At 40.2% G+C, this 15,955-nt stretch overlaps 1 protein-coding gene across 1 annotated transcript in view; it reads left to right on the top strand.

The window, feature by feature from the left end:
• The window catches only part of LOC129099170 (protein kinase C beta type-like), an 80,429-nt gene that overhangs the window by 14,346 nt on the left and 50,128 nt on the right, over positions 1 to 15,955 (top strand). Inside the window, 1 exon segment of the mRNA XM_054608350.1 lies at positions 14,464 to 14,546. Within this exon segment, the coding sequence (XP_054464325.1) occupies positions 14,464 to 14,546 (83 nt within the window).

Below are 15,955 nucleotides of genomic sequence, written 5' to 3'. Positions count from 1 at the left end.
TTCCACCGAAAAGGTAGTTATGGGCAATATGGCCAAAGTTGCTATGAGCATACAGCATTTATTCTGGTTATTCAATAATTAGTTCTAATAGTTGTGTGAATTAAATACTTGACAATTGAAAAGTACTGAGTAGTTTCCCTTTTAATTAGAATTTAGGTGCAAAATGATCAGATTATCTGAGACATTTGAGTATGATGTAGGACGATGTCATTGTCACAAAATCTCAAAATTTGATTTCATCAAAATGATTACTTTGAAAGGCAATAAAATATAAATAGAATATGGAATTATCGCACAGCCCTACCAAAATAAATATACAGTCAAAAAGGTTGCAATGGTGCTGCTCTTTCTTTACACAGGCATCTACATGAAGCACTGGATCTGTACAGTAACGAGCCGCCACATAAACCGTATAATACATTTATTTAATTATTTACTGCTGTACACAGCTGGATAAACGAAGGTTTTTTAGTTAAAAAATTAATTTACAGTGAGTTTATGTCTCATTTTGAACTTTAAAGTGTCCCTGGTTATAAAATCATTGATTTCTCTGACTTAACACAATGCTCTATTTTGCTGTGCTGTGTGTGTGTTTGTATGTGTGTGTGTGTGTATGTTGTCTGATGGCGACCACCTAACTGTGTCACTGTTGCTCCTGAGATGCTTTAACCCATTCATCTATAGACGGTAACCTAGCAACAGGGACACGAGCCCACAGGAGTGCAGTGATCCCAGACCTCTTTTTCTGCGTCTCCCTCCATCTTTCTTTTATTTGACTTCCTTCTTTTATGTCACATCTCTCTTCACATCTCTGGCTTTTTCTCTCTCATCCGTCATCTGTCGCTATTCCACTTAAACTCGCACGCATTTTTTCTCCTGACCCTGCTCACCTCTCATTAGTTTCCATTTATTCTCTCCTGTCTAACAATTTGTCAGATTACAAATATGATACTGTTAAGTTTGAGACTTAATCGGTCTAGGAAAGTGTCATGTTTAAATATCGTCCACCCACAGTTTGAGATCGTTATCTTTCATTTATTCTTCATATATAAATGAATTAACCCGTATAAACAGAACAGTGTTTTTCCTGTTGCACCGTTTATGTTTTAGAAAGACAGAGGGACAGACAGAACAAGTGTAAACAGGACTACCTTTGTTTATTGACAAAATTTGTTATGTTTTGTGTATATACGTGTGTGTGTGTGTGTATGTGTGTGTGTGTGTGTGTGTGTGTGTGTGTGTGTGTGTGTGTGTGTGTGTGTGTGTGTGTGTGTGTGTGTGTGTGTGTGTGTGTGTGTGTGTGTGTGTGTGTGTGTGTGCACACATGTAAAGAAAATAACAGGCAGCCAGGCAGCACTGGTCTCTTGCCAAGCATTGAGCGAGTTGTTGTAGACAATGCACTGCCTTGACCACACACACACACACACACAGGTACACACATATGCGCTTGCGTTCTATATTTACACGTATTTTCTCGCTGACCTAACAGGCACAATATCAGATTCAGTATCATAGGCAAACACACACACACACACAGCCACGGACCGTGTCACAGACTTTGTTTATTAAAATAATCTCAATAAGTTTCATCATGAATACAAAGTCATGGCTGCAGAATTGAAAAAAAAGTGCACATACTGCAGGTTGAATGTCATGCACTACAGTTCGTATATATTTCACATAATCGTGAGCCTGGACAGGTGACTGTAAAGGAGTGTTAGCAGCGACAAAGTCCATGCAGGGATGAGACAGTAACAAAATAACATTTTTGTAAGTAAAGACCCGTTGCATCCTGTATAGTATGGAACATGGTAAATGTGGCTCCACACAACTTACACATTTTGCCACTAATAGTAATGTGTATGTAGGTTTAAAGGTTCTATATGTGAGATTGGGAGCATTTCTATTCCCTCACAACGCTTCTCATCATAGCAGCAGCTAAGCAGACGGCTCAAAACTAACGGTGCTAACAGTGGAAACAACGGCGAAAGTGTGAAGCTCACAGTGTTTACTTGAGGGAGACCCCAAGGGCAATAGCTACGTTTCCACGACGATGCCATTGGTCAGGCCAGTGGGGCACGCTCACATGCACTAACAAGCGCTAAAAGTACGGGCTGCCGGCCCGAATATTTCAACAAAGCAAGGAGAAGCTCTGAGAGAAGCATTATTCCACTATATCTTTACATGGACAACAGTTGTTTACTGCTATATTACTGCTTTGGATATCGTGCGCCTTTCAGGATACCATCAATTAATCAATCGTCAAGATATCATTGTAAAAGAAGGGCTTTTGATATTTTGTCTAAAATTCCCTTTAAATTGTTTTGCTGAGCATTCTCATTACAGAGAAAAAAAAAAAAAAAAGAATGAAAATCGCTTTAGAGTAAAAGATAAAGGGGCCGCAGAAGATTCACAGGTAGAGCAGGTTTTCAACTAATTCCAAAATTGGCAGTGCAATCCCGAAAGTGAACCTGATGGTTTGGTGTTTTACATGTAGCTCACTGCCATCGGCGTGTGACTGTGTGTGTGTGTGTGTGTGGGTGGATAAAAAGGGAAAGTGCTTTGGATGAGGGCATTGAATAAAGTACAGTCTTTTGCGGCCCATCATGCATCACTTACAATGTGCTGCAGGATTTTAAAGAAACACCACACAATCGCTGTTTCGATGAGCACAGTAGAAGCTTTCACAAAGTGTAATATTGTTGGTGGTGGATCATATTGTGGGACAGAACTCCACAGAAGAGTTTAAATATTATTATATGCTTCATATTTCTGTTTCTAAAACTACAGATTCTACAGCCGCAAAACTGACCCTTAACTTAACTGCACTCACAAACACTTTTTATTGCAGGTTAATAATTCTATTGAACAAGTCCATCATTTTGGGTCTTTCCTGAAGATATAAGTCACATTATCAGACTTGTGGTATTTATCTTTTGCCATTTAATGGATGCTAGCATTTTTACAACTTGTATTTAGTTCATTATTTGGTTTTCAAACCTGTTAGTGTCATCGACTCTCTCGTCAATATCTGCAGCTCTTCATTCTCACCCCTCTGCCCTCTCTCTCCCACTCTCGCTCACTCATCCTCTTCATACCACCTCTCTCCCTCCCGCTCTGAATTAATGAGTAAATCAGCAGATTAGATAAAACTGCATGTAGAGTATGGCGATTATACTCTCCAGCGAATTAAATGCAGTGAACGGTCACGCAAACTGAATGTATGCACTCTAAACTTTTTTACTTTCCTATCGTCTGTTATGTTTCTTGCTGTCTGGACCAAAACAGCGGGTATTGTTTGCGGGGGAGTTAAGAGAGAAAGAGTGGCAGTGGAGGGAGGAGGGAAGTTGATGTACAGTACAGGAGATTACAGGGTTGTGTGTGTTTCTGTGTGTGTGTGTATGTTTTGGCTGGACATGTTCAGCAGTTGCCTGGTCAGGTCATATTGTGGAGGTAGATGTACTTCTGCTTTGAGAGGAAACCAAGGGCCACACACACACACACACACACACACACACACACACACACACACACACACACACACACACATATACACACACACAAACACAAAGAGAAAGAGAACAGACATCCATTGTTGATACAAAGATAGACAGTGTAAATCTCTTTTATTTTTTTGGGAATCAGCCTCCTCTCTTATTTATTTCTGGTCAAGTAGTACAGGATATTTAAATTTATCAAATTGTCAAGTATGAAAACCTGAGCTGAAACGATTATTCAAGCAATTAATTAGTCACTCGTTAGGAGATGATTCAGCAACAACTTTTGCAATTCCATTTTTGGATCTTGAAACAATAGTTTTCCTGTTTCCACTCCCGATGTTTAAAAACAAAACGCAGCTTGGTCACTGTTCCTCGGCGTCTGACAAGGACAGTCATTTTTGCTTGTGTATGCAACGCACTCACGGCATTAGTGCGTGATCGTCCACACAGAGCGTACAGTTGGGGAGGTGGATGGGTCCAACAAGAACAGGACACAGGAGACCCCGGTTCGTATCCGGGGCAAAAGTCATGTGACTTGTTTGTCAATCGCTGGTCACGTGAATCGTGGTTTGAAAAAGTGAGATATATTGTCTCTTACAATATAAGTAACGTTGTAAATGATAGATAGTCATTGTTCTGACACAGCTCAATCAATACCTTAATATATACTGATATGTAGCCATCCATAATATGATGATGATCAATCCCTGATTGTGATATTTAGCTGAGGCTGCAAGTTTGATTCCACCAGAAGAAACAGATACAGATACTTACATCCTCCTCTCAATTCTCTACAAGTTCCATCAAGGTGCCCATTGGCAAGGCACCGAGCATCCACACTGCAGTGCAGAATGGGAGTTTGCATCTGTGTGAGTGTGAAGCAAGGCACTGGTGACAAAGAAAAAAAGCACAAGTGCGATGAAATTAAGAAGGAGAGACAGAGCTGGAGTATGATGGAGACAGGAAGTGATGAAGAGAGAAGGACATGGAGTTTAAAGTGACATCAGAAGAGACAAGAATCAGACAGCGAGTGGAACTTGAGCAAAAAGAAACATACAGAAAATAAAAGATGGAGTGAATGAAAGAGAGAGAGAGAGATGGAGTGAATGAGAGAGGATAAGGGTGGAGGTGTAAGCTGGACCACGTAAACTTCTCTTCTGCCAGAATTCTTCCACAGCGCTGGCACAGCTCTGAAACTGAAATCGAACAGAGCGTGAAGCCAGCCAGACTGTAGTGTCTCCGTTTAGTTTTTTTTCTAATCGTATGTAAGATAGTACAGTATTGAGAGGGATAACATTCTGTGTCAACTTACTTACACGACATGAAGAGGTCTGAGACGTTTAGAAAGTGTGTATCCTCTTCTCACAAGTCTGCTGATATTTTATTAATCACTGAACACAGTCAGCTTCAGAGATTGTCCTTGATTTGCTTCTATTCATTTATCAATAGATTATTCACTTTCCAAAAGTAACTCTTTATAGAGTGATGTAGGAATGGGTCCGAAAAGATTTCAACGCTTTGTTCTAGGACATTAAATGGAAATTTGAAGCATTTCAAAGGGTTGTTTTGGTGAAAGTGTAAATGTTTGTTTTGTTTACACTGGCTCTTGCTTTTTACAGTTTTACGATCACCACCAACCAGAGGTCATAGTTCAACCTGCCAGGTGAAATCCTCTATGGTTTCTCCATGAATAGAATCACCGTAGCAACATGAAAAATTACAGATGTATAGCTGGAGGAGGAGAAGGAGAAGAAGAAGAAGAGAGGATGGATTGATTGATAGAAAGGAGAGAGAGAAAGAGGAGGAGTGATATGGGTGTGCTGACTCACTCCCTGACCCTTCTCCCTGCCTCACCAGCGGCATTGTGGGTATTTATATATTGGCGTAGGCTGGTCGGCCCCCTTTATATAAGCCCTTACAGAGTCACACACACACACACACACACACACACACACACACACACACACACACACACACACACACACAAACACACACACACACAAAAGGGGGGGTGCCCAAGGTGAATGGCGCGTTTTCTTCAGATTATTGACTTTTGCTTTCTCTTCTTTATCGTCTTCCTCTTTCTTATCGTCTTCCTCTGGTGGCATCGTCTTCTTCTTTTGAGTCTTTCACCCCGCTCGTCAGGATGTTTCCTCTTCGCTGAGACAGTAGGAAGAGCTGTAGTCTGGCTCGCCCGGATCTCTTCTCCACGCTGTTTAAACACTGTGCCAGGTCTGCCAGGACGGGGAGAAGATCTGATGGAGAGGTTTCGCAGTCAAGTCAGTGTAGTCAGTATACCAGCCAATGTGGCAATCTCATTGTCATCTATTGTCTCAATTAGCAGGCAAACAGCTGATCATGTCAGTCAGAAAGTAACGGAGCTTTTACACCACATGCACACATGCAGCATTATGCAGAGCAAGGCCTTTATTTTCAATGGAGAGTGTTGCATTCCTCTTCTAGCCTTTGCAGAATGCACTAACCTGATATTCAGGCTACGAGCTATGTGTCCAAAGCACAGCTCGTATTGTGTCATCGCTCTGCAGGAATCAAATGAGAAACTACCGCATCATGGGAGCATCACGGCTTCTCAGGGAATCAATAGAAACGTGGGACGAAGTGGATTAAACTTAATTGTTTGATAGCAATTTGGAAAAAAGTAACAAGATACCAACTCAATTGTGACAGCGTCATTTTACTGCAAGTCAACTATGTATGCCTCCATCCAGCTGTCTGTATGCAAGTTTTTTGCGCAAACAAAATGTACAAATGCAGAAAATCTAATTTTAAATAAGTTTAAATATTGCAAAAATTGTTTGAAAGCTTAGGTGAGGTTGAAAAGTTGGTCCGCCGATATAAACAAAATGCAATAAAGTGCAATAGAAACAGACATAGTGAATATATCATGATGTAAATGATGCATGTGACTTAAACGTCCAATGAAGAGACTCAGAATTACAGTCGGTCCATCTGTTAGTGTTGTTTTATATCATGCAGACAATCATTGATCAAACCATTAGATCCTCAGGCAGTTGCAGCAGGTATTTAACCAGGAAACAGTGTGTGTCTGTGTTTTTGTGAGTGATGTAGATGTACTACTACGGCTACAGATTAACAAATATGACTAACTGGAGAGCATTGAACCTGGCCACTGAATCGTGTCTAAATGTGGGACATCACTGTACAGCGTGTCACTGCGTCTGTCTCTCTAACACACACACACACACACACATGCACTGTCTCTCACACACACACACACATGCACACACGCACATATTGGCAGCTCATTAGAGGAAACGGCTGTGTACAACAGTGTTCTGCCAACATTTCATAAACAGAATATACCGGAGCAAGGGGGAGAGGAGGGGAGCAAAAGATGGTGGAATGAAAAAGGGATGAGTGGGGGAGAGAGACGGGAAATGAAAGGGAGGCGAGTCAAAAGAAGCAAATAAATAAAGGATTTGGAAAATAGTCAATCATCTCATTACGTTTATCTGAAAGCATGACGGTTCAGTCTGTGTTGCTGTTAGTATTTGGTGAACCAGTGACATTTGGTTAGTTGCTCCCAATTATTGCGTTTCATATTCTGAGTGAAGCTTTGAGAGAAGTCAACCTGAATCCAGCAGTAAACGTTGACTCCAATAGGGTGGAAATTATGCTGAAAGAAAACATCAACTGCTACTTGTTTCAGCTCAAGAGTAAACAAAGGGTGTATTGTCATCTTACCGACTGTAAGATGATGCACTGCTGTTGAATTGTGCGAGGTAGGCGGTGTCTGTTGGAGCCCCGCTCTTCACACTGTATTGATATACAGAAAGCTTGATGGCTTGATGTTATTGATTGACAACCCGCCGTTACATAATGATGTCAGGTGACAGTGGGGGAGGGATCGGGGCAACGTGGGACACTTGAAAGCGCTGACGCTGACGACAACAAGTTTTACGTGGATGTTACCGTGTGGGCTTGTATTACTCATGTTGTGGGGACATAGGTCTGTTTACACAGTCACATTGTGGGGACTCGCCTTTCTTTTGGGAACAAAATGCACGTCCCCATGACGTAAATCATTCCGTTTTAGGGTGAAGACTTGGTTGAACGTTGCAGTTAGTTTCTAGGAAATGAATGCAAGTCAATGGTATGTCATCTCAAGACTGTGTGGTAGATTTAAGATACACACAAGTTCCATGCAAGAATAAAAATGATTACTTACACTCTTACTAATCACTTTAAAATCATTGGTTATTATTCAGGGGCTTTAGTTTCCAATAGTGCAGATGAATCCTTGGTCAGGATCAGTTCATGTTATGAATAAGGATTAGATAAAGACCTGAACATCCTCAACACCATCAGTGATTGAAATCACTAGAGCTGCAGCTAACTGATGTTCCATTATTGATTAATCTTTCATAGAGTATACATTTGACTTTGCCCTTCACTTTCACTGTCTTTGTGCAGTGGCATGCTCTTTTCTGTGAAAACGGCTCGAGGTAATCATTGCTTTTGGGACGACATGAGAACATGTTAACACTTGCATGGCACCAACACCAGTCCCTAAAATGTGGTAGCGGGAGAGCTTCAGTGAGATTAACATAAAAGCACTTTTATGGCTGATTATTGAATAATTCCTGTCTAAACTTTTTATTGTTCAGAAGCCTAATTGATCCTCCTCAGTCTGACAGTGAAACAAGAAGCTCCCCGTTGGCTGAGAAAGGATTCCTGAGGTGCTAACTGCAGCCTGTAGTGTAACTTAACGCTCAGCCGGTGTTACAGGTGGACTCTACAGGCACACTACATGGCTGCTTACCTCTGCAGTAACCTAAGTATTAAACTGTTAGTGTGTATGTGTGTGTGTGTGTGTGTTTCCTTTCCATGGATATTTAATGTATACTAATAAATAATGAAGGCACAAAGGCAGCGTGCCAGCTACACCAGAGTCAGCTTGAGATCAGCACACAGGGCCACCAAGAGGGCAGAGGAGGAGGAGGAGGAGGAGGAGGAGGAGGAGGAGGAGGGGAGGAGGGTTTATGTCATCATTATGTTATCATCTACTGTAACTGGACCGACATCAGGTTCAGTTCTGACTAAACCAGAACCTAACTTGAGGGAGCTGCAGTTGTTAAATGCTCACAACATGATTAGTGGTTTTTTATCTCACCATTAACTGAGCAAATAGATGACAAATTAAAGAATTTAATATGAAATTAGTGGGAGATCAGGATGATGGCTGCAGTGTGGGGAAAGCTACGGGAAGGATCTATTGATGCTTCCTGGTTTAACAGGCCCTTGAGGAACCTTTTGAGATAGGATCTTTAGAGAGAGAAAAAAATGGAGGGTGGATCAGTGAGGCTCAGAAAATGATAACAAACAAACACGCAGGGCAGAAAGACATTTACAAACATGCGAAATGAAGGGTTTGAGGCCTGCTAAGCTAAATTGTCTCCATTTGAATGATGTGGTGTTCAAACTTCGCCAGGAAACCGTAGCAGATTGAATTTTACAAAGCTTTGTTACAGTTAGAATGGAAAACTATAGCTTACAAAGAAAGCTTCTCATTGCTTCTCTTTCCAACGTCATATTCACCAATTTATAAAAAAAAAAACACTGCAAAGTAAGAAAGCACAATCATTTACAGAATTGAGCTGCAGATTAAAATAAAACAACCTAATACTATAGAATGTAAAATAATTAAGATTAGTTAAAGTGACCACGTCCCCCGGCACCTCAGTGGTGGGACTGCAAGAAGTGTAATGCCCACCCTGGTTAGAACTGTTCGCTCTGTTAGCACTGTTGCCATTCTAAGCGCTGTTTGAGCTGTTAGCACCGTTAGCTGGTCACTCGGACATCTCCATGTTCGGGGCCGTGTGCTGGCAGGCAGTCCCGCCTGTATGGGTTGAAGCTGCTACCTTTTAAAGTCCATCCATCCATCTTCCATAACTGCTTATCCAGTTAAGGGTCGCGGGGGTGCTGGAGCCAATCCCAGCTGTCAATGGGCGAAGGCAGGGTTCACCCTGGACAGGTCGCCAGTCTGTCGCAGGGCTGACATATAGAGACAGACAACCATTCACACTCACATCCACACCTACGGGCAATTTCAGAGTCATCAATTAACCTAACCTGCATGTCTTTGGACTGTGGGAGGAAGCCGGAGAACCCGGAGAGAACCCACGCTGACACGGGGAGAACATGCAAACTCCACACAGAAGGTTGTCTAGCCCGGGAAATGAACCCGGGCCCCTCTTGCTGTGAGGCGACAGTGCTAACCACTACACCACGCGGCATTAAATTGCTTACGGTGATTGGCTGCAAGTAAAAACTTCAAAAGAAGTTTTGTTTTTCTAGATCGAGGCACAAAAAGGGTTGATTGCAGGTCTTGTTTGACTGGAGAAGTTTCCATACTGCTCGGTGCTGCGTCATTTTGGATACCTCGAAGGTATTGAATACCAATGTATGCCCTTAAAACTAGTTAATTTTCTTGTGTTACTCTACATATATATTACTGATAATACTTCTACATTACATAAGAATGTTGTATAATATATTATATTTCTTTAACATTATGTAAAACATCATCATTGGAAGTGTAAGAACAAATCCATCATCTGCCTCAGGTATTCCAGCAGTTCTACCTCTGTTTTTAGACTTTTTCTCTAATCCCTCTGAAAATGTGACAGGTTGGTCTGGCATTGTGAGATTACATTATGTCACCTGTCTTTTTTTAAAATTTCCATTGTGAATTAATTTGCACTTAACTGAACAGATACGTAAATGGGTGAGTGAGGTAATGATCGGGATGGAATAAAAGCGAGACATTTCATTTCATTTCTAGCACAGTATATCTTTGTACAGAGGTATTGTTTTGTTTTGGCCCAGGGGTCGTATCGTTGGATAGCGTTCAGTTCTATTTTTGTGACAGATCTATGTGTTTGCGTGTGTTGCTTTGGGACTTAGCAGTTGCAATACTCCAAAAGAGCAGTTGCCTTGAAGCAATATGTGCACACACATCTCTCACCATTTCTATCTCTACCTCTGTCCCCTCCACCCGCAATCTGCGATATCATTGGAAATGTGTGGGTGGTGTGTGTGTGTGTGTGTGTGTGTGTGTGTGTGTGTGTGTGTGGTATCATCATCGCAGTGAGTGGGCGGTGTAACCAAAGAGAGGAAATTGTGTGGGAGTGAAGTACCATTGGGGTGCACGTGATTTGTGTGAGTTGGTGGGTCTTTGTGTTAATTATAACCCCTCCTATCAGTGCAGGTTTGATAATAGAATATAGTAGAATGAAATAGAATAGATGAGCTGGTGTCCAAATATCTAAATGACACAGTAGAGGAGACCACAGTGAATATATCTTGTTGTATATTTACCAAAATGGCGTTTCATATCAACATTTTGCCCGGTTGTTGCTGGTTGGAGGCATTGTTTCATTGATTTGAACTCAATATCTCAGAAAGGCCTGCAGCGAATGTATTCAAATGTGGCACAAACATCCACCTAGACTCAATAATGAATTGATTAGATTTTTGTGGTCAAATGTCGCTTTGACGCCACGTCCTTTTCCATTATTGTGATACCTCGGGAACCCCTCGAGCAAATTTGACGCAAACGTCCACTTGCGGCCAATGATTTTGGTGGTCAAAGGTCAATATGACCTCAAAACATGTTTTTTGTCAATAACTCAAGAATTCAATTGGGTTTTTTTGACACTTCTACACAAATGTCTAATAGGATAAAAAGATGACATTTTGGACAGACATGGACATAAACTGCAACATGACCGTTTGGCGGAGTGATTCAACCGTGAGGCTTTAATTCTACTTTTCAATACTTTTATCCACCAATCACTAATCTGATCACTGATACTAACAACAGACAAACTGCAGAGATACAAATATCTCTGTTCTTGTTCAAAACTGTGGTTACCAAACATCGTCATGCTTGTGTGACCTTACTTCCCTTATTGTGAGTTAAGTTATGCAAATACTAAAAGGTGGGAGCTATTGTTTAAGAAACAGCCTTGTCTTTTAAATCAATCCATTTTGGAGCGTGATACATATGACTAAGTCTGTATTGTTAATCACCAAGTTCTATGAAAATGCCAAAGATCCTTTTAAAAAAAGGACGGAGATAAAGGTGGGACCTTTTACGTCAATGAAAGCAAAACAAGTAAAAGACCTGGATTCAAAATCTTACTTAAGTAAAAGTATGTATAGGTAATAACAAAATGTAGTTAAAGTATTGAAAGTAAATTGATTAACTAATTGTGCAGCACGTTGTATATTTTATTATATAATAACGTTCTGTCTAAAACTTGTAGCCAAAGCTGGTAAAAAACTATATATTACAGTAAAAAGTAAAGTAGTAGAGTAGAATTATGAAGTTGGAGGAATTAGAAATACTTCAAATGTACAGTTAAGTGCCGTACTTGAATTAAGAGACACGATCTAAAAGGCAGCTGTGTGTCCAAATATTTTAAGAGATTGCACAATTACTTAAAAGTGCCTTTTAAATTTCACAGAACATGTCAGAAAGTCTGTTTGCACTGAAGTTTCCAGTTGAAACGGAATTTCTTTTTTTTTCTGTCATGTTGACAGTCAGCTTTGATGAAATTGAATATTTGCTCATTTGCATTTCCTGTCAGTAGCTACAATGTGCATTGTTCTCTCAGGCTTTAACATATGGTTACTTTTGATAAATACATTTTTTGGCCTTAAAAATGTAAAACAAAATTGTTAAGAATATCTATTGCTTGTTCAAGATATCGTCTTCAAATAAAACAAAAGATGTACAGTTTTTATCACATTAAAACAACAAAATGCAGAAAAATCTTAGAAAAATCTCAGAAACTTGAACACAACCAAAGCATATTTGGTTTTTGCTTAAAAGAAATGACTCAAAATGTGAATTCCTTCATTATTTTTCTTTCAATCATTGAATAGCTGGTTTGCAGTTTTAGCACTGCTCTCCTTTAATGGAGTTACTATATATACATATACGCAAACAGGTTTTGAAAGATGATTCAAATATGCTTTATTACTTTTTAGTAGTAGCTGCTATCATCACAATATCTGTATCTCAGTATCTCTCCCTGATACAAACACACTATGTAAATATACTCTGGGGGGGCTCAATCATGGTGTGTGTGTGTGTGTGTGTGTGTGTGTGTGTGTGTGTGTGTGTGTGTGTGTGTGTGTGTGTGTGTGTGTGTGTGTGTGTGTGTGTGTGTGTGTGTGTGTGTGTGTGTGTGTGTGTGTGTGTGATTAAGAGAATATTTTTAGCCTCCTCTGTTCCTCCTGCCTGTCAGTGGAGCTGACATTGATCAGGGTGGAGATGACAGGCTCTCTATGCATCGGAGCTTCCACATGTTTCTACACCGCTGATTGTTACCGACCTGAAAAGTGGAGGCCATGTTCCGCTCTTCATCTCACTCAGATTGTGACCGCACCGGCTTCCGTTTGATCTTTTTTGTTTATTTGTGTGCACACTCGTTATTTTCCGCGAATCTGTGCACCGGGAGAGAAAAAACAAAAAAACCTTGAATTTGTTCTAAATACAGATATCATAATTCTGTTGACCGCAAACTTTGTAAACACAGTCACTTCTGTTAATAAGAAGTCATTCTTGTACACACTGTAACATATATACCAGGTTGCTTTTTCCTTTTGCATTTTAGACATTTAGACGGTGCTCTTCTCCAGAGTGGCTGACAATGAGTCAACGGTGCGGGAGTGACAATAAGGGTGTGTGGGAGTTGAGACAGAAGCACAGCATCCATCTGTACATTCACCGCTGCTACAGCTTTTCAGAGGTTAAGTGAACGCTGCCTCTAACAGCTCGGAGACAGCAGAAGGACTCCGCTTTAACCGAGCCTCCCGCAAAAATCCTATCTAATTTTGCTCCAACTTGAAGTTATATATAAAAAAAATTAAAAAAGCCTACAGCTTCAGCAAGTCAGTGAGAGAACATATGCTGATAACCTTGATGTATGTACGAGGGTGTGGGATCATGTTGGACGGCACTATGTGTCTTAAAATGGTTAATACACTTTTTAAATCACATTTGATTTTCAAATCAGCTCTCAACGCTTTTATCATTTATGATCACTTGCAAGGTTAAAATCATTCCTGCCTTAAGTTCACACTTTTATTTCCTGTCGCCTTGACGACTGAAGTCCAAGATTTGTACATTTATGAGCATCGAGAGACTTTTAATGCAGTTTGAGTTGTGCCATGAATTACACATATGATGTTTAGTCAATTTAAAAAAAATAATTTTGCATGTCAAGTACAACAAGAGCTACATCTCTCGTCTTGCAATATGTACGTCAACGAGACAAACATGGCCGTCGCTTTGGGTTGCTAGCTGTGTAACTTATGTTCCATGAGCTGACCTGATGTGTTCTTATCAGCCGGAAAGCGAAAGAACGAGTTGTTGGTGTGAGAACATCCCGGTACGAAACACACGGGCATCGTAGACGTCACTTACGCAACCTTTGTGTGTGTGTAGTCTTTCTAATTATGTATTTATGGAGTCTTATTCTTTAACAGTTTTTTTACGTGCAAAATGATCTTTTTGATCAACTTCTTACGTGTTATTCTTTGAACAATTCAAAGGGGATCAAAAAACGATTTGTCTCTCGCCGTTGACTTCTGTACATATTTTTTTAATCCACACACTCCGTTAAAGACAAAGGTGCTGGAGCATTTTCAGCTGTTGGCCCTAATAGAACAATTAAATCTCCTCCTTCATTGATTCCTTTAAAACCAGTCTAAAGGCCCATCTGTTTCTTTAGCCTAATAGTATCAACATGAAGACGTTTCTGCAAATATGTTGTGTGTCATGATTTTATTTTATTTAGGTATTCTATTCTTACTGGGCAAAGGCAAAGGAAGAATTACAGCTGCTCTAAACATTGTATTTTGTGCACATGTGAATGTTCTCTCTCTCTCTCTCTCTCTCTCTCCACAGTGTGTTGTTTCGTGGTTCACAAACGTTGCCATGAGTTCGTCACCTTCTCCTGTCCGGGTGCCGATAAAGGACCTGCATCAGACGTGAGTACAAATTACCTGATCGTTTAAAATCCCATCAGTCCGTATAAAAGCGAGAACGAGAATGAGTCGTGAAAAGACGGATGACACCAGAGAGACACTTCCAGCTCATGAGCCCCCATCACCTGTCAACCCCATTGTTACGGTTGAGCTGCCTCCATCTTTTTCTCTCTTCTCATTTCCCTTTTCCCGTCTTGACAGTTGCACTGAACCCTCACACATTCACACACATGAATTCCTCTAGTGTTTACATTTAATAAACTAAATACTGTAAAAGTTAGATGTATACATGTAACACGTGAAGCTGCTAAGTACAATCAATATTGGCCACTGAGCAGCTCAACAAGCATGATGGGAAATGAAATGTTGTTGGATCCGCTTCAGCTGTAAAAGGGATGGACAGTATGTTTATTGAGAATAGAAGGAGACCGGCTTAATGTATTTTTTTTGTACTTTGATCATAAATTGAGTCACTTAAACGTTGCATGTAGTTTTTGTTTCACTGCAGTACTGTCCCTTTAAATTAGATGTATGATGTCATCAAATGGGGCTGTGGCTAAGATAATAAGTGATGATATAGATATAGTAAGTTCCTCTTTGCTTTAGTTTTATTCATTTTTGTTTTACAACAGTGAACATCACAGTGGATATTTGTTTTGAGTTTATCTTTATAATAGTATTATACAGATATCTTTACAAATATGAGATAAATAATACTCTATGCATCTTTCGTTTCAGTTTTTTTTCAAAAAAATGTGCATCTGACTAAGACACCATTACAGTTTTCTCTCAGTGAGTAAACCTTAAAAATTCAACCTTTTATTGACCATGTCTCTCTAGCTGTTGTCTAAATTAACTCTTGTTACTCTTTTTTTTCCTTGCCAGAGGTATAATCCATTAAATAACGTTGATGTTCTCCTAATTCTCTTCTCAAATTATTAAGAAATAAATTAGAAATAAAAAAAAAACTACCGTCTATAACATCATATCCACGTATACTCTGTGGTTAGGTGTTCCAGTGCTTCGTATAAGCCATATCACAGCTTATGCGCTATTCTATACACATACAAAGTGTTTTTGGAGGTTAAAAGTTGTGCTTGTCCTTCTGTTTTTAATTCTCTTTGAACAGTCTCATCACCTTCTCTTCCGCTGTCAAAACAGGAAGTCCCTTTTAAGTGGTACTTTTTATCTTGATCTCATTCATTCTCTTAAGGAGCCGAGAAGTGGTGTCTTTCCTCTAGTTTATATTCTTAAAATGCAAAACCTTCCTAGCTAACCTGTCCTATCAAAAGGACACAATTAGTTCCCTCCCTTCTCTTCAGAGCACTCTCAGGATGCCACCTTCATCCTCTGAGGAGCCGTGGGGGCTTTGAGTTCCTCAGCCGTGTCTTTACCTCCCTCTGGAGTGCCCT

The sequence above is a fragment of the Anoplopoma fimbria genome, chromosome 11 (assembly GCF_027596085.1).
Source record: "Anoplopoma fimbria isolate UVic2021 breed Golden Eagle Sablefish chromosome 11, Afim_UVic_2022, whole genome shotgun sequence".
In the NCBI taxonomy this organism is placed as follows: Eukaryota; Metazoa; Chordata; class Actinopteri; order Perciformes; family Anoplopomatidae; genus Anoplopoma; species Anoplopoma fimbria.
Note: the sequence above shows the minus strand (reverse complement) of the source record. Positions and strands in the feature narration are given on the sequence as shown.